General features: G+C 42.3%; 1 protein-coding gene across 1 annotated transcript in view; it reads right to left on the bottom strand.

The window, feature by feature from the left end:
- The window catches only part of NUP210 (nucleoporin 210), a 1,597,588-nt gene that overhangs the window by 539,861 nt on the left and 1,030,314 nt on the right, over nt 1-27,413 (bottom strand). The window contains 1 exon segment of the mRNA XM_053721041.1: nt 1,690-1,821. Within this exon segment, the coding sequence (XP_053577016.1) occupies nt 1,690-1,821 (132 nt within the window).

Raw genomic sequence — 27,413 nt, 5'->3', positions numbered from 1 at the left:
CATTTTCTTAAATATAGGAGGTGGGGCAAAGGGTACACCTGGCTTCTCCCACTCCTTTTCCACTATGTTCGCTACCCTTTTGGGTATTGGAAAAGCGTCGTCGTGCACTGGGACCTCTAAAAATTTGTCCAATTTGCACAACTTCTCTGGTACTACCATAGAATCACAGTCATCCAGAGTAGCTAATACCTCCTTTAGCAAAGCGCGGAGATGTTCTAGCTTAAACTTAAATGCTACTATATCAGGTTCTGCCTGTTGAGAAATTTTTCCTGAGTCTGAAATTTCACCCTCAGACAGCCCTTCCCTCACAGCCAATTCCGATTGATGTGAGGGTAAAATAGATAAAGCATCGTCAGCGACTGATTGTTCATCCCTTTTTGAAATTTGGACCCCAGTGTCTTAATGCTTAGAAAGTATTGCACAGCAAATATGGAGACTCTAGCTCTTAAAACAAGCAAACCGGAGCTAATTGTTGGATTTAACCGTTTTTATACACCACAATCCCTGCTTACAGCATTGCTGCAGCTTTTACCTTTCTTAGGGGTCAATCATCCACAGAAATAAGCCTTCTGGAGTCACTTTCTGAGCCACAGGACCCTCTCACATGGAACTGCATGCACTGCCTTGAAATTAACTGAAGTGCCAAAATGAGGCCTCCTCCCTCAGTACACTAGAGTGAAGGGGCCTTCCTGACTAGATTTAGGTGTCTAAAGCAAGCCAGATCAATAAAAAATGTCCCCAAGTGTATATGAGCTTATAAAACATTTCAATTGCCATCATATTGTAATAAAAAAACAATCGATTTGGCCCCTGACAGTGTCTACCAGCATAAAAATCAAAAAGGGGAAGCCTGTTATCTTTTTTGCTGAGGTGAAAGAAAAATGGCTTACCGTTTTCCCTGAGGGGAAAAATGACTGTCATCTAGCATTAGCCTGTGTTGTTAGAAGGAGACTAGTCATACCTGAAGCAGATGAGTCTGCAAACTGTTACCCCCAACTGAAGTTCTCTGGTTTCAACAGTCCTGCGTGGTAACAGTAATGGATTTTAGTTACTTGTGCTAAAATCATAGCCCTCTTAAACAGAAATCTTCATCACTTTTCTGTTGTAGAGTAAATAGTACAAGCCAGCACTATTTTAAAATAACAAACTCTTGATAGAAGAATAAAAAACTACAACTAACACCACAAACTCCTCACCATCCTCGTGGAGATGCTACTTGTTCAGAGGGGCAAGGAGAATGACTGGGGGGCGGAGCCAGAGGGGGAGCTATATGGACAGCTCTTGCTGTGTGCTCTCCTTGCCTTTCCCTGTGGGGGAGAATATTTCCCACAAGTAATGGATGACGCCGTGGACCGGACACACCAATGTTGGAGAAACAAGGTTTTAACAATGTTATTTATGTTTAAACACTAGATGGCAGCAGTGTTTGTAACAATGTGTAACATTGAAAGCAATATTACCATGTAGGGCTCAAGATGTGCACACTATTGAGAATATCTAGATATGTTATTCAACGACAACAACAGAACAAAGCAAATAAGATAATGAAAGAAAGCTGGTACAATGTTTAAAATTCCATCAAATGTTGATTTTAATGTCCACTTAAATAATCTAAAGGATGTATATAGAAATACATCATAAATAGTCAATGGCATTTAAAATTCACAAATTCTATAATATAAGCATTACCTCTTCATGCCGGCTTCTTAGATCTATGAAATCCCTCTTGACCACAGACCACTGGAATGTAAGCCCTGGTACAGCGTTACCAAATGAAAATGGGGTTTGGTTGCTGGTGATACCCATGACATACACTGGCATCTGTACAGAAATATATATGAAGATAAAAACCATCGCAAATATCATAAAGTCACATAATAAGACCATTGTAAAAATGTTCACAAATAACAAAAAATACATCATTTAACTTTGAAGCTAAAATTATTTGTAACTGTAACAAGCATAAACTCTCCAGAACAATATGTGTTAGAGCAGGAAGTTTATTATTAAACATCAAACTATAGTTTAGAGTAGGGGACCACTAAACTCACAATTTTGAAATTTAAAAAGGTACAAACCTCTACAATGTGTGTGTGTGTGTGTGTATATATATATATATATATATATATATATATATACATACATACACACACATACTGTACAAAACTAGTATAACCATAGCTAAGTTTATATTTACACTTTTTTAAGAATATCTTTTTGGAATTAACTAACTAAATGGCAGAACTGAGACAATACTTCAGAATGACAGATGAAGGGTGAGTGACAACTTTTCAGCTAAAAACAGAGAGGCAGAAAGTGGGAAAAAAAGAATTATGTTTAAAAGGACCACAAGACTTCCAAGTCACCTCCCCAGTTTGGAATTATTCAAAACTACTTATGATCATGGACAGACATTGGAGTCATACATTAAGTTTATATCAGAAAGCTCTCAATATGGATGTGAGCTAACCACGACTGATGTTACTGGCAATTACTATAATACTGGTGGAATATGGCTGATCTGCTGGATGGCAATTAATGGAATGGCTTTATGTGCTGGAAAATTATTAGAATGAAAAATAATTAATATTTAATAAATAAAAAAAAAAAGAAAATGGATGGGAGGAAGACAAACAGTGATGTAAGTCCATCTGAAGGAATTAGGAAAACTACTACAAAGAGACAGGTAAAGGGAAGAAAATAAATGAAATATAAGATATGAGATTTTCTTTTTTTATATAATATAATTCCACTATTTCAAGCCAAGACTATATCAACCTCTCTGAGCAGTGCGCCGGACAGGAAGAGTTAAATATGCAATCTAGCTACACAAGTTGTGCAGTACTACACAACGTGCGTAGGGAGATTGTAAATTAACTCCTCCGTCGGTTTTCACTGATGTCCAGCCAGGCAATGTAGGGAGTTGCGGCGCAACAAGGGTGACACCATCAGAGAAGATGAATTCCTGCTTGATGGTGTCAGGGAACACCAACATCTTCTTGTGGACCACTCTGGTTGGCGACCACTGGTTTAGTGGATATGTTTAAAGGGAGAATGTACTTAGCTCTAGCTCTTTTCTTTTAAGGGACATAGAAACCATTTTTTCTTTCATGATTCAGATAGCGAATACAATTTTTAAAAAGTTTCCAAATGACTTCTATTATCAAATTTGTTCTCATTCTATTCTTTGTTGAAGAGATATCTAGATAGGTAGCGTGCACATGTCAGAAGGACTTCATGACAGTAAATAGTGCTGCCATCTAGTGCTGTTGCTAATGTATATTATTGTTGCAAAACTGCTGCCATATAGTGCTGCAGACAAGTGCACACTCCTGAGCTTACCTTCCTACTTTTCAACAAAGGATTACAAAAAAATATGATAATAGAAGTACATTGGGAAATTGTTTAAAAATGTTTGTACTATCAGAATCATGAAATAATTTTTGGGGGGGTTTATGTCCCTTTAAAGGGCCATAATACCCAAATGTTTAAACACTTGAAAGTGATGCAGCATAGCTGTAAAAAGCTGATTAGAAAATATCACCTGAACATCTCTATGTAAAAAAGAAAGATATTTTACCTCAAAAGTTCCTCAGTAGCCACCTCCCATTGTAAAGGATTTCTAAGCAGCATATTAGTATGTCTGTCCCGGGACATCTGAAAGGATGAGCATCGTGCACTCTCATATTATTTCACCAATCAGGTAAAGGAAGCTTACTATGAAATCTCATGAGAGTTAAGTGAAATCTCATGAGATCACAGTAAGAGTTCATGACCTTAGCACTGCTGATGCTGATTGGCTGCTGTTCATTTCTTCATTTTTTTAATTTTTTTACCTGCAGCTGGGAGCAGCTGAGTTTAACTTTTTACACAGAACTTACTCTGCTGAGCTGAGGAAATTGTGAGGTAAAATATCTTCCTTTTTTACATAGAGATGCTCAGGTGATATTTTCCTGTCAGCTTTTTACAGTTATACTGCATCAGTTTCAAGTGATTTAGCATATGAGTATTATGTCCCTTTAATGTATATGAAAAATAATCAATTGAGCATGTTAAAAATGTAATTTATTATAAAAATGGTTAATGGAAAGCTGTTTACATTGAAACTGAAAACAAAATAATATATGTTTCTGTACAACAGATACCTAGGTATCAATTGTTCATTGGCTTTTAAGGAGAGCACATTTCTGTTGCTGGAAAGGAACAACCCTTCTTAATGTGGAGAAGAAAAGGTTGTATTTATTCTGCATAACAGCAGTCATTTATAAATTATAATTCCTTTTTAAAATACTTCTGATGGAACAAAAAACATTAATTATGCTTACCGGATAATTTTATTTTCTTCTGATGGAAAGAGTCCACAGCTGCATTCATTACTTGAGGAGCCAAAGACACCCCAGCCAAAGGCTTAAATACTCCTCCCACTTCCCTCATCCCCCAGTCATTCTCCCGAGGAAGAAGGAACAGTAGAAGAAACATCAGGGTGAAAAGGTGCCAGAAGAATATAAGGACGCCCCACATAAAATTACGCGTGGGGAGCTGTGGACTCTTTCCATCAGAAGAAAAGGAAATTATCAGGTAAGCATAATTTATGTTTTTCTTCTTAAATGGAAAGAGTCCACAGCTGCATTCATTATTTAGGAAAACAATACCCAAGCTATAGAGGACACTGAATGCCAAGACGGGAGGGTACATTAGGCAGCCCATACTGAGGGCACCAAGCCTGAACCTTTACCCAACAAAAAATCCCGCTTTGTCCGAAGCCGACAAAAAATTTCAAAGGAAAAGCACCAGTGACACTGACTCGCAGCTAGTCCAGAGCCAAACCAGAGACCGCAAAACGGACTTGACTGAGCCGACAGTCCACCAAGAGACACAGTCGCCCAAGAGACGGTCCCCCACCACTCATCCCTCAAAATGGAGGGAAACCCAGCCGAAATCCTCAAGGGGACAAGGCAAATGAGGACCGAGAAAACCCCAAGGTCCCTGAACACACCTCCAAGAGTGGGCCCCACTCACAGAGACCCGAATGGACCCAACAGGGAAGGAGGCCACGCCTATACCATGCAAAACCCGGGATAATACTGAGCATGGAGACAGAAAAGACGTCTCCTCAACATCCTGCAAACATGGAACGCAACTAAAGAGGCAAAATCCTCCCAGCGCCTGTCCATAGAATACTAAAAGATTCGACCATGAAAAGCATGTAATAGCCCCAGGCGAAACCCTAAGCTTGAGAACACAGAGTCCATAACAGGACGGCCCAGAGGAAGCTTGCAAGGATAAGAAGCAGTCCTCAAGAAAGACAGACCACACAAAAACATCCCCTCGACAAAGGGCAGGCTCCAGGCCATCTAAGCCGCCGGACCTACTCACAGGTCCCTAAAAAAGGGGAACACAAAACCTCCATCGTGGCCCCCCGAGAAGGAGAGTATACCCTCAGTACCCGAAGGAAGAGTAAACCCTCTCCTGTCAAAGGAGCAAGGAAAAAGGAAAATTCATCTTCTAGGAAACTGAGCTATCAGGATAAACTCAATAAGCTCACACATCCAGAAGAGACTGCAACCACTTGTGCATCCTGATCTGTAGACCCACACCCAGCTGGACCAACCCAGCCACAGGGATCCAATGCAGGGAACAAAAGAATCCCAAAAATGGTACAGGAACAAGCGTAAAGATGGTACAGCCATCTCCCCAGAGTATAAGTATAACTTGACTCTGAAAACAGACAAGGCCATAGGCCTAAGGATCCAAATAAGGCCCCACAGTCTGACTTGGAACCAGCAAGACCCCAGGTGGAACCAATTCCAGCCTCCACTTCCCGACCAGGAGAAGCCCTAAGAAAGGTCTCCATCTCCATAGGAGGGAGAATATCCCCAAAACAAAAAGGGGAAGAAGCCAGAAGGGCAAAAACAGTCCTCAAGGCCCAAAGCCACCGGCCAATTGGGAAGAAAAATCCCCAACACAAATGTCCTAGAAAGGACCACCCTACAGGCAGCTTTGCCAAACAGAGGCACAGCCGACCCATTCCCTGTAGAGCAGAGAATCCACGGATACATTGGCAAACTGACCAGTAAAATGCAACCTTAAGGAGCACCAGAAATCGGAATCCAAAATATATCTGTTTGTTACCTTTAACATCTCAACATCAGTTTATAGTTCCATTTCAAGATACTTTACCCTTTCTGAATTTGACTGTAGCAGGTGTACTGCCTTTTCACTGGATATCTCCTAGATAAGTCAGGTGTTTCAAAAAAAACAAAAACCCAGAAGTAAAAAAAAAATATTTTTTTTTCTTTCTCCCCCCCCTCCCCCTTCCTCCCTTTGTTGTTATTACTTTTGAGTAAATGACTTAGATTCGGTAATTAAAACCAGCTAGACAATAGCATATATATTTTTGTTAGCAGGTTAAACAAGCAGAAAGGCAGCATGGGTCACTTGATCTAAAGATATAAGTGGTATCAGAGATGAAATGTAGTATTGGTGACCCTGCCGAGTGTATATTGTTTTTTTTGTTTTTTATGTGGAATGTACATTTTCCGAGATATGTGTATGTGTATGATTCTGTTCCCTTTTCTCAAAGAAAATAAATAAATATTGAAAAAAAAAAAAAAATTGGAATCCAATGCCAGCAGCTGGGTACAAACCCACAACCCTTGAGGCGCAAGCCACACAGCTAACCCCTTAATGACATGGGTTACTCTGTTGTAAAGAGTAAGAAATACACCTAAAACCAGACCAACCCTGACCCGGTCAGGTAGACGGAGCAAGGACATAGCCCAAGTTCCCATTACCGTGGAACACCCCAACCAACGCTGAGATCCAGATTATAAAAGAACCCAAGACTGGGTCAGGAAGAAGGCCAAGCGAAGCCTCAGAAAGCGGAAGTTTCAGGGAGAAAAACAGGTCTGGGCGACTAATAGTTCCGGAAACCTTACCCTAGAACTAAACATTCCAACTGGCCAAAAAGCCAGAAAAGGGAAATGGACACATATCCAGAGAATCCGGATAGCGAGGAGAACTCGAAAGTCCCGACCAAAGGAAGGAACCACCCCTAGCCAAAGTCCAACGCTCCAAGGAGCAGGGCTAGAAGTCGTATGAAGGGACTACTCAAAGCCTCAGGACAACAGAAGGGATACCTCGATGTCCACAAAACCCTACTAGCAAGGCTTCTTGACCCTCCACATAGGCAGAGGACACAGGGAAGAGAAAGGCGCTAAAACTTCCCAGCTCTGGGGAACCCCGAGCTAAGCAAAATCCCCACAGGGATCAACCATAATCCGGAACGCCGATCCCTAAAAGGAGATCTAACTCAACCGGAGACATATAAGGAGACCCAAAGGCCTCATAACTCAGTCAGATCATCATGTCCAAGAGTAAAAGGTGTTAAGGGAACTTAGCACTGTTATAGACAAACCTCTACTCTTAATTTTTCAAGACTCATTATCCTCAGGCATGGTACCCAAGGATTGGCGTAAAGCTGATGTGGTGCCACTCTTCAAAAAGGGAAGCAGGGATGATCCAGGAAGCTATAGACCAGTTAGTCTGACATCAATAGTGGGGAAGATATTTGAAGGGATTATAAAGGATTATATTGATAAGCATATTCGTGTAAACACGATTATGAGTTCTAATCAACATGGTTTTAGGAGAAATAGATCATGTCAAACTAATCTATTTAGATTCTATGAGGAAGTGAGTAAAAATATAGCTAAAGGGGAATCCGTTGATGTTATATACTTAGATTTTGCAAAGGCGTTTGATACAGTGCCACATGCGAGATTAATACACAAAATTAGGAGACTGGGAATAGCTGAAAATGTTAGTTTGTGGATAAATAACTGGATAAAAGATAGGGCGCAACGAGTAGTGGTAAATGGATCATACTCAGATTGGACAAAGGTAATCAGTGGAGTCAGGGCCACCATCAGGGGGTGACAGGGGTGACTCCTATCAGGGGCCCAATGGGCTAGGGGGGCCCCATGAGGCAAGAACTAAAAAAAAAAATATATTTTTATTTTTTTAATTTTTTTTTTTTTTAATTTTGGCAGCCACCAGTGGGTACTACAGCAGAGTGCTAATTGAGCATGGGCAATGTTATTACAAGGATTAAAGTATTAGTATTTGAGAGGATTTTTGAGTGTGCACTAAATCACTATGCACAGTGTGAGTCAGACTAGGCACTTTGTTTGTACAGTGTGTGCCTGAGTCAGACAGCAGATCACTTTCATTTGCAGAGGAGGTAGGACTTACTTAGCAAATGTTTTTTATTTCTTTGTGCAATTTCGGATTGTAACTTCAGTGTGGTAGTAGTTGTATGGTGGGGCCAGGGGTCCATAAAAACACATTTTTTAGCAATATGTAGCAGTGTATTTATGATTATTTAACAATGCTGTAGAAATTCTATATTTAAAGCCATGTAGAAATGTTTCCTCCTCAATACACAAATGGTAGGTGCCCTTTTGGCAGATATTACTTTTTTTTAATTTCTATATATATTTTAATTACATTCCAGTTTACTGCCCCTTTATGCAAGGACTTTCCAGATGCAAGGAGGCATTTTATCTAAGATTTTTACATCTGCATAAAATGTAACTCTCAGACTAAGATTGCTCAGTGTTTGAAATGAGACAGGTTAACTTAACACTGTTCAGTTTACACTACAGCTGACTTAATTTTGAAATACATACCAACAAGCCTAAATCCTGCATTAAACCAGATCTAATGGTATGAGTACCACAGCTTATGGTTCCACAAGACCATTTAGAGTACAGCATTTTCAAAATACATAAGTACAGCTGACAGATGGGAACATTTGTACACTATATTTGAAGTGGTGCTCTTGGTTGGGGAAAATGGGGAAAAAACAAACTAACATATGTCAACCTTTTAAAAGTACTTTTCTTCATCTAGCCATCTACCCAGATCATTAATGTACAATTTTGAATTCACATAATTATTTTTGTTTACACATTTACAAATATGATTCTTTAAAAAGTGTTCTCTTAATTTCTGCAATTTTTTTTATCATGCATGTCACACACTGTTGATTTAGGGGATGCAAGGTGTATAAATGTTTCCTCCTGTGAGTGTTTCTGTGGGTGTCTGTGTTTATGTATTTGTGCTTTGGTTTGTGTCTATGAGTGTGTATGTATTTTTTTCTGTGGGTCTCTCTGTGAGGGTGGGTGTGTATGTCTTTGTGCATTTTCTGTGGATGTCTGTAAGGGTGTGTGCATATGCCTTTGAGCTTTTTCTATGGGTGTCTCTGCGAGGGTGTGTGTATGTTTGCCTTTGTGTATTTTCTCTGGATGCCTCTGTGAGGGTGGGTGTGTATATCTGTTTTCTGTGGATGTCTCTGTAAAGGTGTGTGTGTATGTATGTATTTCTGTGTTTTCTGTGGGTGTCTCTGTGATGGTGTGTGTATGTCTTTGTGTGTTTTCTGTGGATGTCTCAGTGAGAGTGTGTGTATGTATGTCTTTCTGTGTTGTATGTGGTTGTCTCTCTGTGTGTATATGTCTTTGTGTGTTTTCTGTGGGTGTCTCTGTGTGTGTGTGTATGTCTTTATGTGTTTTTTGAGGCTGTCTCTGTCGGTGTTTCCTTGGGTGTATGTGCAAGTTTGAGTTTGTGTGTGTGTGTCTATTGTCTGTTCCTTTTTAGGAAATTTTGACCTTACTACTGATTATTCACATCTTTCTACAGACTTTGAGACTAATGAGACCTTTACGGAAGTCACCAATCCACCATTTAACCTTTAAATTATTGTTTAGGCAGTTCAGGGCCCTTCCTTTCAGCCACTGCATGCTGTTGTCATCATTTAGTTGGCATCTTCCTTTACAAAAAGATAATCAGAACTCCATATTTTGTTTTCTAAATCTCCTTTTTTTACAAAACTGTAGTCTACCTCATTACTTGTCAGGTCAATGTAATCAAGTGCTGAGTGTCTGTTTGTGTGTCTGTGTCTGAGTGTGTTTGTGTGTTTCTTTGCGTGTCTGCTAGAGTGTCTATATGTTAATCCTTATGTGTGAGTGTGTCTGCGTGTTTGTATGTTACTACCTTTACAAAATTAAATAAGACACTTAAGAATAAAGTACATATACGTTTTAGTCACCTGGTCAAAAATTGGACATGTCAAAGGGGGGGGGCCCTGATCAATGGTTAAGTCAGGGGGCCCCAAAATTTCTAGTGGCAGCCCTGAGTGGAGTACCCCAGGGATCAGTGCTAGGCCCTATTCTTTTTAATATTTTTATAAATGACTTGGAGCTAGGATTAAATAGTGACATCTCTATTTTTGCAGATGATACTAAGTTAAGTAAGGTTATTAGGTCAGAGCAGGATGAACTTTCGTTACAAAGGGACCTGCAAAAATTAGAAGTATGGGCAGGTAAATGGAAAATGAGATTTAATACGGGAAAATGCAAGGTTCTACATTTTGGAAGTAAAAATAAGCAGGCAACGTATTATTTAAATGGGCAAGACTTAGCCAAACACAGGAGGAAAGGGATTTGGTGGTAGTAATAGATAACAAGCTAAAGATGGGTGCACAATGCAGGGCAGCAGCTTCAAGGCTAATAAGATACTAGCATGTATTAAAAGAGACATTGACTCAAGGGAGGAAAGCATAATTCTGCCACTATATAAAGCCCTGGTAAGACCTCACCTTGAGTATTGTGTGCAGTTCTCGGGACCAATCGCAAAAAAAGATATTGCAGAACTAGAAAAAGTCCAGAGAAGGGCAACAAAGCTAATAAGGGGATTGTAGAATTTAACCTATGAGGAGAGGCTAGCCAAACTGGGTCTGTTTTCTTTAGAAAAAAGGCGCTTAAGAGGTGACATGATTACTTTATATAAATATATTCAAGGCCCATATACAGAGATGGCGGAAGCTCTGTTTATTCCAAGAAAATTGTTTGTGACCAGAGGTTACAATTTAAGGTTGGAGGAAAGGAGATTTAATCTCCTGCAACAGAAACGTTTTTTTACTGTAAGAGCAATAAAAGTGTGGAACTCATTACCAAAGGAGGTAGTGAATGCCAATACCCTAGATACATTTAAAAATTATTTGGATACATTTCTGTCTATAAACAAAATTCATGGATATGATTGCTAGTTTTAAATGGGTCACCTTTTAGTGGGATTATTTAAGCTTAACTGGAGCTTTTTGTATATATTTTAGATTTGTATAGGTTGAACTCGATGGATTTCGGACTTTATTCAACCTCATCTACTATGTTACTATGTTACTATGTATCTAGATACACTAGAAACGACTTACACATACACCCAAAAGGTGCCGAGAGCTGCAATAGGCTTCAAAATGCAAAACCTTTCTGAATGCTGGACAGCTATCCATACAAGCTGTTGGATCAAGTCCCAACAGGACCGTCTAGAGGCCTAAAACTGAAGGCCAAACCACTCAAACAGCGGTGATGGGGCCTAAACCCCCAACCCTCCCCCACATGGAGGAGAAACTCTAGGTTCTGATGAAATCAGATGTCAGATTGAGTGATGCAGCAGAACACTCCCCCGCCCAGTTATCCATGACTGGAGGCAATAAGGACTAAGACAATCCTTCCCGCCTCACAAACCCACTGGTTCTTCTCGAATGCTTAGTGGAACATGAAAAACAATGATAACCTGAGCACTCAGCGCTTCTACCAAACCAGCTCAGCAGAACAGCGCAACGTGTCTGAACAGCCACAAGACCTAACGAACCCGACAGGACCAGCCTGTACCAGGGATCCTAACCGGCAAGCTGCAAAAACTGTCCCTCATAGGTAGGCTGACCATATTGCCGCTTTAAGAAGGAACACATATGAAAAATACATATGTCAGGGTTCTTATACAAAACATTTATTTAAACCGCCCTGAAAACAGTCCTGACGTATGTATTTTTCATATGTGTCCCTTTTTAAAGCGGCAATATGGTCAGCCTACTCATAGGGGAAAACGAAACAGACATTTTTAAACATAGGACAAACATGTCCAAACAACTTCCGCAGAAGTAACAAAGGGTATCAATCCCAGATTGTTCCCGGAAGAAACAAAAAACAAATAAAAGACATCCATCGGATACAAAATAAAATAAGGCAACCCGAAGGTTAACGCCCCCCCCCCCAACAAAAAAAAACACGGGCCTACCCGTAGGACCAACCAAACGGAGCCCCACCAAAACTGGGAAAGAACACAAAATAAAGACAATAGGAGATTACCTCATCCCCATATGTCTAACGAGTTGTACCATTCGGACCATCAGACTGAAAATTCCCATATCTATGAACTATATATATATATATATATATATATATATTGCGTGCAATCCGGTACCGAAAATCACAACACTCCAGAACAAAACCCATTAGTAAACTGCAGAGGCCACCCAAAGGCAGAACACCCGGGACAATAGGGCACAAGCACATTCTAAAAGAAGCGTCTGGACTAGGCAGACGAGCAAGCGCCAACATTATCTGAAGGCGAAAAACGTGCTGCAAGCTCCGGGGGGGAACACACCACCCAGTATGGAGTAACTATAAACTGGGTTACCCGCATGTGTAGGAGGAAGAATCAGTAGGGAACTCGCTCCCTGGGAGACAGGACCCCCAGAGGCGGACGGCTCAGCAGATCCCTGATTCCCCAAGCCCGAGGTGCTCTCATATGGCATATGGAACAAGACTGATTGACAGGAGTCAACGAGGCTAAACCAAATTTGTCACCGGACACAGAATCTGAATCAGATACTATAATCGTCTCGGTGTCAGAATCCTCCATAACTGAATCTGAAATAAGCACAGTCTCAGCATCAGAATCCCCCATAACTATAAGAGGATATGTCAATATGGACTATAAACAGTAAAAAACAAAAACGGCACTTGACACCACCAATGGCTGGGGCACTCACCACCTCCTATGACCAGACCCCTGCGGACTAGAATATCTCAGTCGCCACACGGTCGGCAATGCAGAAATGGGAAACAGAGCATAACCACGTCTGGACACAGGGTGAACCGTACAGTCCAAAAAGTGTGCCCAGCCAAAATGCTGCATCACTTCCAAAGGCCTCAAAGTTCCAAACCACGAGCCCATAAACCTCACACATAAGCAGGTTAAATCACATAACAAACATGATTATAAACACCCCTGTCCAAAAAACCCCCTCAGGAGATATTAACCCTCGATTCAAAATCTAACAGAGACTTACTGAGACCCTTATGTTATAAGTTAAACCCACGAGGAGCTTTAGCCTCATGGGAAACATCACGTTACAGTACACTGAATAAAGTAAAAACAGAATTTATGCTTACCTGATAAATTACTTTCTCTTGTGGTGTATCCAGTCCACGGGTTCATCCTTTACTTGTGGGATATTCTCCTTCCTAACAGGAAGTGGCAAAGAGAGCACACAGCAGAGCTGTCCATATAGCTCCCCCTCTAGCTCCACCCCCCAGTCATTCGACCGAAGGTTAGGAAGAAAAAGGAGAAGCCATAGGGTGCAGTGGTGACTGTAGTTTAAACTAAAAATCTACCTGACTAATAGCCAGGGCGGACTGTGGACTGGATACACCACAAGAGAAAGTAATTTATCAGGTAAGCATAAAATCTGTTTTCTCTTGTAAGGTGTATCCAGTCCACGGGTTCATCCTTTACTTGTGGGATACCAATACCAAAGCTTTAGGACATGGATGAAGGGAGGGAACAAGACAGGTACCTTAAACGGAAGGCACCACTGCTTGTAAAACCTTTCTCCCAAAAAAAGCCTCCGAAGAAGCAAAAGTATCGAATTTGTAACATTTGGAAAAAGTATGCAGCGAAGACCAAGTCGCTGCCTTACAAATCTGTTCAACAGAAGCCTCATTTTTAAAAGCCCATGTGAAAGCCACTGCTCTGGTAGAATGAGCAGTAATTGTTTCAGGAGGCTGCTGGCCAGCAGTCTCATAGGCCAGACGGATGATGCTTTTAAGCCAAAAGGAAAGAGAGGTAGCAGTCGCCCTCTGACCTCTCCTCTTACCAGAATAGATAACAAACAATGAAGTTGTTTGTCTGAAATCCTTAGTTGCTTGTAAATAGAACTTTAAAGCACGAACCACATCAAGATTGTGTAACAAACGTTCCTTCTTCGAAGAAGGATTAGGACACAGAGAAGGAACAACAATTTCCTGGTTAATATTCTTATTAGACACTACCTTAGGAAGAAAACCGGGTTTGGTACGCAAAACTACCTTATCTGCATGGAACACCAAGTAAGGTGAGTCACACTGGAAAGCAGATAACTCTGAAACTCTTCGAGCAGAAGAGATAGCTACCAAAAAACACAATTTATGCTTACCTGATAAATTTATTTCTCTTGTGGTGTATCCAGTCCACGGATCATCCATTACTTGAGGGATATTCTCATTCCCAACAGGAAGTTGCAAGAGGACACCCACAGCAGAGCTGTTATATAGCTCCTCCCCTCACTACCATATCCAGTCATTCGACCGAAAACAAGCAGAGAAAGGAGAAACCATAGGGTGCAGTGGTGACTGTAGTTTAAATTTAAAAATTACCTGCCTTAAAATGACAGGGCGGGCCGTGAACTGGATACACCACAAGAGAAATAAATTTATCAGGTAAGCATAAATTGTGTTTTCTCTTGTAAGGTGTATCCAGTCCACGGATCATCCATTACTTGTGGGATACCAATACCAAAGCTAAAGTACACGGATGAAGGGAGGGACAAGGCAGGTACTTAAACGGAAGGTACCACTGCCTGTAAAACCTTTCTCCCAAAAATAGCCTCCGAAGAAGCAAAAGTATCAAATTTGTAGAATTTTGAAAAAGTATGAAGCGAAGACCAAGTCGTCGCCTTGCAAATCTGTTCAACAAACGCCTCATTTTTAAAGGCCCAGGTGGAAGCCACAGCTCTAGTGGAATGAGCTGTAATCCTTTCAGGAGGCTGCTGTCCAGCAGTCTCATAGGCTAAGCGTATTATGCTTCTTAGCCAAAAAGAAAGAGAGGTTGCCGAAGCCTTTTGACCTCTCCTCTGTCCAGAGTAAACAACAAACAAAGCAGATGTTTGTCGAAAATCTTTAGTAGCTTGTAAGTAAAACTTTAAAGCAGGAACCACGTCCAGATTATGTAATAGACGTTCCTTCTTTGAAGATGGATTAGGACACAAGGATGGAACAACAATCTCTTGATTGATATTCTTGTTAGATACCACCTTAGGTAAAAACCCAGGTTTGGTACGCAGGACAACCTTATCTGTATGGAAAATCAGATAAGGAGAATCACATTGTAAGGCAGATAACTTGGAGACTCTACGAGCCGAGGAAATAGCTACCAAAAAAACATAATTTATGCTTACCTGATAAATTCCTTTCTCCTGTAGTGTGGTCAGTCCACGGGTCATCATTACTTCTGGGATATTAACTCCTCCCCAACAGGAAGTGCAAGAGGATCACCCAGCAGAGCTGCTATATAGCTCCTCCCCTCTACGTCACACCCAGTCATTCGACCGAGAACCAACGAGAAAGGAGAAGCTAAAGGGTGCAGTGGTGACTGGAGTATAATTTAAAAATTTAGACCTGCCATAAAAAACAGGGCGGGCCGTGGACTGACCACACTACAGGAGAAAGGAATTTATCAGGTAAGCATAAATTATGTTTTCTCCTGTTAAGTGTGGTCAGTCCACGGGTCATCATTACTTCTGGGATACCAATACCAAAGCTAAAGTACACGGATGACGGGAGGGACAGGCAGGATCTTTATACGGAAGGAACCACTGCCTGAAGAACCTTTCTCCCAAAAACAGCCTCAGAAGAAGCAAAAGTGTCAAATTTGTAAAATTTGGAAAAAGTATGAAGAGAAGACCAAGTTGCAGCCTTGCAAATCTGTTCAACAGAGGCCTCATTCTTAAAGGCCCAAGTGGAAGCCACAGCTCTAGTAGAATGAGCTGTAATTCTTTCAGGAGGCTGCTGTCCAGCAGTCTCATAAGCTAAACGTATTATGCTACGAAGCCAAAAAGAGAGAGAGGTAGCAGAAGCTTTTTGACCTCTCCTCTGACCAGAATAAACGACAAACAGGGAAGACGTTTGTCGAAAATCTTTAGTTGCCTGTAAATAAAATTTCAGGGCACGGACTACATCTAGATTGTGTAGAAGACGTTCCTTCTTCGAAGAAGGATTAGGACACAAAGATGGAACAACAATCTCTTGATTGATATTCCTGTTAGTGACCACCTTAGGTAAGAACCCAGGTTTAGTACGCAGAACTACCTTGTCACAATGTAAGGCAGATAACTCAGAAACTCTTCGAGCCGAGGAAATAGCCATTAAAAACAGAACTTTCCAAGATAACAATTTGATATCAATGGAATGAAGGGGTTCAAACGGAACACCCTGTAAAACGTTAAGAACTAAGTTTAAACTCCATGGTGGAGCAACAGTTTTAAACACAGGCTTAATCCTGGCCAAAGCCTGACAAAAAGCCTGAACGTCTGGAACTTCTGACAGACGTTTGTGTAAAAGAATGGACAGAGCTGAGATCTGTCCCTTTAAGGAACTAGCGGATAAACCCTTTTCTAAACCTTCTTGTAGAAAAGACAATACTCTAGGAATCCTAACCTTACTCCATGAGTAACCTTTGGATTCGCACCAATATAAGTATTTACGCCATATTTTATGGTAAATCTTTCTTGTAACAGGCTTCCTAGCCTGTATTAAGGTATCAATTACTGACTCAGAAAATCCACGTTTTGATAAAATCAAGCGTTCAATTTCCAGGCAGTCAGCTTCAGAGAAATTAGATTTTGATGTTTGAAGGGACCCTGGATCAGAAGGTCCTGTCTCAGAGGCAGAGACCAAGGTGGACAGGATGACATGTTCACTAGATCTGCATACCAGGTCCTGCGTGGCCACGCAGGCGCTATTAGACTCACCGATGCTCTCTCCTGTTTGATCCTGGCAATCAATCGAGGAAGCATCGGGAAGGGTGGAAACACATAAGCCCTCCCGAAGGTCCAAGGTGCTGTCAAAGCATCTACCAGGACCGCTCCCGGATCCCTGGATCTGGACCCGTAACAAGGAAGCTTGGCGTTCTGTCGAGACGCCATGAGATCTATCTCTGGTTTGCCCCAACGTCGAAGTATTTGGGCAAAGACCTCCGGATGAAGTTCCCACTCCCCCGGATGAAAAGTCTGCCGACTTAGGAAATCCGCCTCCCAGTTCTCCACTCCCGGGATGTGGATTGCTGATAGGTGGCAAGAGTGAGACTCTGCCCAGCGAATTATCTTTGATACTTCCATCATCGCTAGGGAGCTTCTTGTCCCTCCTTGATGGTTGATGTAAGCTACAGTCGTGATGTTGTCCGACTGAAACCTGATGAACCCCCGAGTTGTTAACTGGGGCCAAGCCAGAAGGGCATTGAGAACTGCTCTCAATTCCAGAATGTTTATTGGCAGGAGACTCTCCTCCTGAGTCCATGATCCCTGAGCCTTCAGAGAATTCCAGACAGCGCCCCAACCTAGTAGGCTGGCGTCTGTTGTTACAATTGTCCAATCTGGCCTGCTGAATGGCATCCCCCTGGACAGATGTGGCCGAGAAAGCCACCATAGAAGAGAATTTCTGGTCTCTTGATCCAGATTCAGAGTAGGGGACAAATCTGAGTAATCCCCATTCCACTGACTTAGCATGCACAATTGCAGCGGTCTGAGATGTAGGCGTGCAAAGGGTACTATGTCCATTGCCGCTACCATTAAGCCACTGACAGGTGTTGAATGGAATGAAGGACACGGCAAGCATTTTGAAGCTTTGTTAACCTGTCTTCTGTCAGGTAGATCTTCATTTCTACAGAATCTATCAGAGTCCCCAAGAAGGGAACTCTTGTGAGTGGAAAGAGAGAACTCTTCTTTTCGTTCACTTCCACCCATGCGACCTTAGAAATGCCAGTACTAACTCTGTATGAGACTTGGCAGTTTGAAAGCTTGAAGCTTGTATCAGAATGTCGTCTAGGTACGGAGCTACCGAAATTCCTCGCGGTCTTAGTACCGCCAGAAGAGCACCCAGAACCTTTGTGAAGATTCTTGGAGCCGTAGCCAATCCGAATGGAAGAGCTACAAACTGGTAATGCCTGTCTAGGAAGGCAAACCTTAGATACCGGTAATGATCTTTGTGAATCGGTATGTGAAGGTAAGCATCTTTTAAATCCACTGTGGTCATGTACTGACCCTTTTGGATCATGGGTAGGATTGTCCGAATAGTTTCCATTTTGAACGATGGAACTCTTAGGAATTTGTTTAGGATCTTTAAATCCAAGATTGGTCTGAAGGTTCCCTCTTTCTTGGGAACCACAAACAGATTTGAGTAAAACCCCTGTCCGTGTTCCGACCGCGGAACCGGATGGATCACTCCCATTAGTAAAAGATCTTGTGCACAGCATAGAAACGCCTCTTTCTTTATTTGGTTTGTTGACAACCTTGACAGATGAAATCTCCCTTTTGGGGGAGAGGATTTGAAGTCCAGAAGATATCCCTGAGATATGATCTCTAACGCCCAGGGATCCTGGACATCTCTTGCCCAAGCCTGGGCGAAGAGAGAAAGTCTGCCCCCCACTAGATCCGTTCCCGGATCGGGGGCCCTCAATTCATGCTGTCTTAGGGGCAGTAGCAGGTTTTCTGGCCTGCTTGCCCTTGTTCCAGGACTGGTTAGGTCTCCAGCCTTGTCTGTAGCGAGCAACAGCTCCTTCCTGTTTTGGTGCAGAGGAAGTTGATGCTGCTCCTGCCTTGAAATTACGAAAGGAACGAAAATTAGACTGTCTAGCCCTAGTTTTGGCTCTGTCTTGAGGCAGGGCATGGCCTTTACCTCCTGTAATGTCAGCGATAATTTCTTTCAAACCGGGCCCGAATAAGGTCTGCCCTTTGAAAGGTATGTTAAGTAATTTAGATTTAGAAGTAACGTCAGCTGACCAGGATTTTAGCCACAGAGCTCTGCGTGCCTGAATGGCGAATCCGGAATTCTTAGCCGTAAGTTTAGTTAAATGTACTACGGCATCTGAAACAAATGAATTAGCTAGCTTAAGTGTTTTAAGCTTGTTTGAAATCTCATCTATAGTTATTGAGTCAAGAGTCTCTTCCAGGGACTCGGACCAAAAAGCGGCCGCGGCCATGACAGACGCAATACATGCAAGGGGTTGCAATATAAAACCTTGTTGAATAAACATTTTCTTAAGGTAACCCTCTAATTTCTTATCCATTCTCTATTAGGATCAGAACCGTCACCTGCAGATTGAAGCTCTCCGTCCTCATGTTCTGCATACTGTGACGCAGTATCTGACATGGCCCTATTATTATCAGCGCACTCTGTTCTCACTCCAGAGTGATCACGCTTCCCTCTAAGTTCTGGTAATTTAGACAAAACTTCAGTCATAACATTAGCCATGTCCTGTAATGTGATTTGTAATGGCCGCCCTGAAGTACCCGGCGTTACAATATCACGCACCTCCCGAGCGGAAGATGCAGGTACTGAAACGTGAGGAGAGTTAGTCGGCATAACTTTCCCCTCGTTGTTTGGTGAATGATGTTCAATTTGTACAGATTGACTTTTATTTAAAGTAGCATCAATGCAATTAGTACATAAATTTCTATTGGGCTCCACTTTGGCTTTAGCACATATAGCACAGAGATATTCCTCTGAGTCAGACATGTTTAACACACTAGCAATTAAACCAGCAAACTTGGAAATACTTTTCAATTCAATTTACAAATAATATGAAAAAAACGTACTGTGCCTTTAAGAAGCACAGAAAAAGTTATGACAGTTGAGTAACAATAAACCGGAGAAACTATAAAATCAAATTCTTTCCGGTAAAAACACAATTTTAGTAAAGGATTGCCCCCATTAGCAATGGATAACTAACCCTTAAATAGCAGAAAAAAAGTACAGAATATAACGTTTTTTATCACAGTCAAAGCACAATCTCACAGGTCTGCTGTGAGTGATTACCTCCCTCAAAATAATTTTTGAAGACCCTTGAGCTCTGTAGAGACGAACCGGATCATGCAGGGAAGAAAACAGACTTGTGACTGAATTTCTGATGCGTAGCAAAAGCGCCAAAATAAGCCCCTCCCCCTCACACACAACAGTGAGGGAGATCAGTAAACTGTCGAAAAAACAGTGCCCAAAACAATTTTTCACCCAGTACCTCAGAAAATTAAACGATTTAACATGCCAGCAAAACGTTTAACATCAAATAAATGAATTGTCATTAGAAAGCCTGCAGCTAGTCGTTCTCACTGCAAGATAGGCTAAAATTTTATGCATACAGTATTATCCCAGTGAAGTGCCATTCCCCAGAATACTGAAGTGTAAATATACATACATGACAGCCTGATACCAGTTGCTACTACTGCATTTAAGGCTGAACTTACATTATATAGGTATTGGCAGTATTTTCTCAGTCAATTCCATTCCTCAGAAAATAATATGCTGCTACATACCTCTTTGCAGGTGAACCTGCCCGCTGTCCCCTGATCTGAAGTTTACCTCACTCCTCAGATGGCCGAGAACAGCAAAATGATCTTAACTACGCCGGCTAAAATCATACAAAAACTCAGGTAGATTCTTCTTCAAATTCTCCCTGAGAAAGAACAACACACTCCGGTGCTGTTTTAAAATAACAAACTTTTGATTGAAGATATAAAAACTAAGTATAATCACCACAGTCCTCTCACACATCCTATCTATTAGTTGGGTGCAAGAGAATGACTGGGTGTGACGTAGAGGGGAGGAGCTATATAGCAGCTCTGCTGGGTGATCCTCTTGCACTTCCTGTTGGGGAGGAGTTAATATCCCAGAAGTAATGATGACCCGTGGACTGACCACACTTAACAGGAGAAAAGAACTTTCCAAGATAAAAGTTTGATATCTATGGAATGAAGAGGTTCAAATGGAACTCCTTGAAGAACCTTAAGAACCAAATTTAAGCTCCATGGCGGAGCAACCGGTCTAAACACAGGGTTGATTCTAACTAAAGCCTGGCAAAATGCCTGAACGTCTGGAACATCTGCCAGACGCTTGTGCAAAAGAATAGACAGAGCAGAAATCTGACCCTTTAAGGAACTAGCTGACAATCCTTTTTCCAAACCATCTTGGAGAAAGGATAATATCCTGGGAATCCTGACTTTACTCCATGAGTAACCCTTGGATTCACACCAATAAAGATATTTACGCCATATTTTATGATAAATTTTCCTGGTGACAGGCTTTCGTGCCTGTATCAAGGTATCAATGACTGACTCTGAGAAACTACGCTTTGATAAAATCAGGCATTCAATCTCCATGCAGTCAGTCTCAGAGAAATTAGATTTGGATGGTGGAAAGGACCCTGAAGTAGAAGGTCCTCTCTCAGAGGCAGAGTCCATGGTGGAAAGGATGACATGTCCACTAGATCTGCATACCAGGTCCTGCGTGGCCACGCAGGCGCTATTAAAATCACTGTTGCTCTCTCCTACTTGATCTTGGCAATCAGTCGAGGGAGCAGAGGAAACGGTGGAAACACATAAGCCAGGTTGAAAGACCAGGGCACTGCTAGAGCATCTATCAGCTTCGCCTTGGGGTCCCTGGACCTGGATCCGTAACAAGGAAGCTTGGCGTTCTGTCGAGACGCCATGAGGTCCAGCTCTGGTTTGCCCCAGCGATGAATCACTTGTGCAAACACCTCCGGATGGAGTTCCCACTCCCCCGGATGAAAAGTCTGTCGACTTAGAAATTCCGCCTCCCAGTTCTCTACACCTGGGATATGGATAGCTGATAGGTGGCAAGAGTGAATCTCCGACCAGCGAATTATCTTTGAGACTTCTAACATTGCTAGGGAACTTCTTGTTCCCCCTTGATGGTTGATGTAAGCCACAGTCGTGATGTTGTCCGACTGAAATCTGATGAACCTCAGAGTTGCTAACTGAGGCCAAGCTTGAAGAGCATTGAATATCGCTCTCAATTCCAGAATAGTTATTGGAAGGAGTGACTCCTCCTGAGTCCACGATCCCTGAGCCTTCAGGGAGTTCCAGACTGCACCCCAACCTAGAAGGCTGGCATCTGTCGTCACAATTGTCCAATCTGGCCTGCGAAAGGTCATACCTTTGGACAGATGGACCCGAGATAGCCACAAGAGAAGAGAATCCCTGGTCTCTTGATCCAGATTTAGTAGAGGGGACAAATCTGTGTAATCCCCGTTCCACTGACTGAGCATGCATAGTTGCAGCGGTCTGAGATGTAAGCGTGCAAACGGCACTATGTCCATTGCCGCTACCATTAAGCCGATTACTTCCATGCACTGAGCCACCGAAGGGCGCAAAATGGAATGAAGAATACGGCAGGAATTTAGAAGCTTTGATAACCTGGACTCCGTCAGGTAAATTTTCATTTCTATAGAATCTATCAGAGTCCCTAGGAAGGAAACTCTTGTGAGTGGGGATAGAGAACTCTTTTCCTCGTTCATTTTCCACCCATGCGACCTCAGAAATGCCGGTACTATGTCCGTATGAGACTTGGCAATTTGGAAGTTTGACGCCTGTATCAGGATGTCGTCTAAATAAGGGGCCACCGATATGCCCCGCGGCCTTAGGACCGCCAGAAGCGACCCTAGAACCTTCGTGAAGATTATTGGGGCTGTAGCTAATCCAAAGGGAAGAGCTAAAAACTGGTAATGCCTGTCCAGAAAGGCAAACCTGAGAAACTGATGATGATCTTTGTGTATCGGAATGTGAAGATAATCATCCTTTAGATCCACTGTAGTCATATATTGACCCTCCTGGATCATAGGCAGGATGGTACGAATAGTTTCCATCTTGAATGATGGAACTCTGAGGAATTTGTTTAAGATCTTTAGATCCAAAATTGGTCTGAAGGCTCTTTTTTGGGAACCACAAACAGATTTGAGTAAAAACCCTGTCCTTGTTCCTCTTTTGGAACTGGATGGATCACTCCCATAACTAGGAGGTCTCGTCCACAGTGTAAGAATGCCTCTCTCTTTATCTGGTTTGCAGATAATTGTGAAAGGTGAAATCTCCCTTTTGGGGGAGAAGCTTTGAAGTCCAGAAGATATCCCTGGGATATAATTTCCAACACCCAGGGATCCTGAACATCTCTTGCCCACGCCTGGGCGAAGAGTGAAAGTCTGCCCCCCACTATATCCGTTACCGGATAGGGGGCCGTTCCTTCATGCTGTCTTAGAGGCAGCAGCAGGTTTTTTGACCTGCTTACCTTTGTTCCAGGTCTGGTTTGGCCTCCAGACCGTCTTGGACTGAGCAACAGTTCCCTCTTGTCTTGCATTAGAGGAGGTTGATGCCGCACCTGCCTTGAAGTTTCGAAAGGCACGAAAATTAGACTGTTTGGCCCTGGATTTGGACCTGTCCTGAGGAAGGGCATGACCTTTTCCTCCAGTGATATCAGCAATAATCTCTTTCAAACCAGGCCCAAAAAGGGTCTGCCCCTTGAAGGGAATGTTAAGCAGCTTAGATTTTGAAGTCACGTCAGCTGACCATGATTTAAGCCATAGCGCCCTGCGCGCCTGTATAGCAAAAGCAGAATTCTTAGCCGTTAGTTTAGTCAAATGAACAATGGCATCAGAAACAAAAGAATTGGCTAGCTTAAGTGCTCTAAGTTTGCCAAGTATGTCATCCAATGGAGTCGCTACCTGTAAAGCCTCTTCCAGAGACTCAAACCAGAACGCCGCAGCAGCAGTGAAAGGAGCAATGCATGCAAGGGGCTGTAGGATAAAACCTTGTTGACTAAACATTTTCTTAAGGTAACCTTCTAATTTTTTATCCATTGGATCTGAAAAAGCACAACTGTCCTCGACAGGGATAGTAGTACGCTTTGCTAAAGAAGAAACTGCTCCCTCCACCTTAGGGACTGTCTGCCATAAGTCCCGTGTGGTGGCGTCTATAGGAAACATTTTTCTAAAAATAGGAGGGGGAGAGAACGGCACACCTGGTCTATCCCATTCCTTAGTAATAATTTCTGTAAACCTTTTAGGTATTGGAAAAACATCAGTACACACCAGCACTGAATAATATTTATCCAGTCTACACAATTTCTCTGGCACTGCAATTGTGTCACAGTCATTCAGAGCAGCTAAAACCTCCTTGAGTAATACGCGGAGGTGTTCAAGCTTAAATTTAAATGTAGAAATATCAGAATCAGGTATCTTTCCTGAGTCAGAAACATCACCCACAGACTGAAGTTCTCCTTCCTCAGCTTCAGCATATTGTGAGGCAGTATCAGACATGGTTCTTAAAGCATCAGTATGCTCTGCATTTCGTCTAACCCCAGAGCTATCTCGCTTACCTCTAAATTCAGGTAGTCTGGCTAATACCGCTGACAGTGTATTATCCATGACTGCAACCATGTCTTGTAAAGTAAATGCTATGGGTGCCCTAGATGTACTTGGCGCCTTTTCAGCGTGAGTCCCTTGAGCGGGAGTCAAAGGATCTGACACGTGGGGAGAGTTAGTCGGCATAACTTCCCCCTCGTTAGATTCCTCTGGTGATAAATTTTTTAAAGACAGAATATGATCTTTATTGCTTAGAGTGAAATCAGTACAATTGGTACACATTCTAAGAGGGGGTTCCACCATGGCTTTTAAACATAATGAACAAGGAGTTTCCTCTATGTCAGACATGTTTGTACAGACTAGCAATGAGACTAGCAAGCTTGGAAAACACTTTAAATCAAGTTAACAAGCAAATATAAAAACGGTACTGTGCCTTTAAGAGAAACAAATTTTGTCAAAATTTGAAAAACAGTGAAAAAAGGCAGTAAATCAAACGAAATTTTTACAGTGTATGTAATAGGCTAACAGAGCATTGCACCCACTTGCAAATGGATGATTAACCCCTTAGTTCAAAAAACGGATCAAAAAAACGATATAGACGATTTGTAACAGTCACAACAAACTGCCACAGCTCTACTGTGGCTCCTACCTTCCCCAATAAACGACTTTAGGCCCTTTAGAGATGTCCTCTAGCATTCAGTGAACTTCTGAGGAAAACTGGATGTCTCAGTCTGTAATTTTAACTGCGCAAAAAAACGCTAAAATAGGCCCCTCCCACTCATACTACAACAGTGGAAAGCCTCAGGAAACTGTTTCTAGGCAAAAATAAGGCCAGCCATGTGGAAAAAATTAGGCCCCAATAAAGTTTTATCACCAAGCATATATAAAAAACGATTAAACATGCCAGCAAACGTTTTATATAGCATTTATATAAGGGTATTACCCCTGAGAGTAAGCATGATACCAGTCGTTATTCAATCACTGTATTCAGGCTTAACTTACATTTATCAGGTATCAGCAGCATTTTCTAGCATTTCCAATTCTAGAAAAAATTGTAACTGCACATACCTCATAGCAGAGTAAACTGCACGCCATTCTCCCTCTGAAGTTACCTCTCTCCTCAGACATATGTGAGAACAGCAAAGGATCTTAGTTATAACCTGCTAAGATCATAGAAAACTCAGGCAGATTCTTCTTCTATCTCTACCTGAGATAAAATAGTACAACTCAGGTACCATTTAAAATAACAAACTTTTGATTGAAGAAAATAAACTAACTATTTTTCACCACTCTCTCTTACTACCTCCATGCGCGTTGAGAGTTGCAAGAGAATGACTGGATATGGTAGTGAGGGGAGGAGCTATATAACAGCTCTGCTGTGGGTGTCCTCTTGCAACTTCCTGTTGGGAATGAGAATATCCCACAAGTAATGGATGATCCGTGGACTGGATACACCTTACAAGAGAAACAAAACTTTCCAAGATAAAAGCTTAATATCTATGGAATGTAAAGGTTCAAACGGAACCCCTTGCAGAACTGAAAGGACTAAATTCAGACTCCATGGCGGAGCCACAGGTCTATAAACAGGCTTGATTCTGACTAAAGCCTGAGTAAACGCTTGAACGCCTGGTACCTCCGCCAGACGTTTGTGTAAAAGAATAGACAAAGCAGATATCTGTCCCTTTAAGGAACTAGCTGACAATCCTTTCTCCAATCCATCTTGGAGAAAAGACAATATCCTGGGAATCCTAATCTTACTCCATGAGTAACCCTTGGATTCGCACCAACAAAGATATTTTTGGCAAATCTTATGGTAGATTTTCCTGGTGACAGGCTTTCTAGCCTGAATCAGGGTATCGATAACCGACTCAGAGAAACCACGCTTAGATAGAATTAGGCGTTCAATCTCCAAGCAGTCAGACGCAGAGAAATTAGATTTGGATGTTTGAAAGTACCTTGAAGTAGAAGGTCCTGCCTCATTGGCAGAGTCCATGTTGGAACGGATGACATGTCCACTAGGTCTGCATACCAGGTCCTGCATGGCCACGCAGGCGCTATTAGAATCACTGACGCCCTCTCCTGCTTGATTCTGGCAACCAGACAAGGAAGGAGAGGAAACGGTGGAAACACATAGGCCAGATTGAAGGACCAAGGCACTGCTAGAGCATCTATCAACACCGCCTGGGGATCCCGGGACCTGGACCCATAAAGAGGAAGTTTGGCATTCTGACGGGACGCCATCAGATCCAATTCTGGAGTGTCCCATAGCTGAGTCAGCTGGGCAAATACCTCCGGTGGAGTTCCCACTCCCTCTGGATGAAAAGTCTGACGGCTTAGAAAATCCGCCTCCCAGTTGTCAACTCCTGGGATGTGAATTGCTGAGAGGTGGCAAGAGTGATCCTCCGCCCACCTGATTATTTTGGTAACTTCCATCATTGCTAGGGGACTCCTTGTTCATCCTTGATGGTTGATGTAAGCTACAGTCGTGATGTTGTCCGACTGAAATCTGATGAATTTGGCCGCAGCTAGCTGAGGCCATGCCTGAAGAGCGTTGAATATCACCCTCAGTTCCAGAATGTTTATCGGGAGAAGAGCTTCTTCCCGAGACCATAAACCCTGAGCTTTCAGGGAGTCCCAGACTGCACCCCAGCCCAATTGACTGGCGTCGGTCGTTACGATGATCCACTCTGGTCTGCGGAAACACATTCCCTGAGACAGGTGATCCTGAGACAACCACCAGAGAAGAGAATCTCTGGTCTCCTGGTCCAACTGTATTTGAGGAGACAAATCTGCATAATCCCCATTCCACTGTTTGAGCATGCATAGTTGCAGTGGTCTGAGATGTATCCGTGCAAAAGGGACTATGTCCATTGCCGCTACCATTAGTCCGAGGAATGGAATGAAGAGCTCGGCAAGTAGTTAAGAGTTTTAACTTTCTGACCTCCGTCAGAAATATCTTCATTTCTACCGAGTCTATTAGGGTTCCAAGGAATGGAACTCTTGTGAGGGGGGAGAGAGAACTCTTTTTGATGTTCACCTTCAACCCGTGAGACCTCAGAAAGGCCAATACAATTTCGGTGTGAGACTTGGCTCTTTGGAAAGTCGATGCC

Source organism: Bombina bombina, chromosome 7 (assembly GCF_027579735.1).
Source record: "Bombina bombina isolate aBomBom1 chromosome 7, aBomBom1.pri, whole genome shotgun sequence".
NCBI classification, from domain to species: Eukaryota; Metazoa; Chordata; class Amphibia; order Anura; family Bombinatoridae; genus Bombina; species Bombina bombina.
Note: the sequence above shows the minus strand (reverse complement) of the source record. Positions and strands in the feature narration are given on the sequence as shown.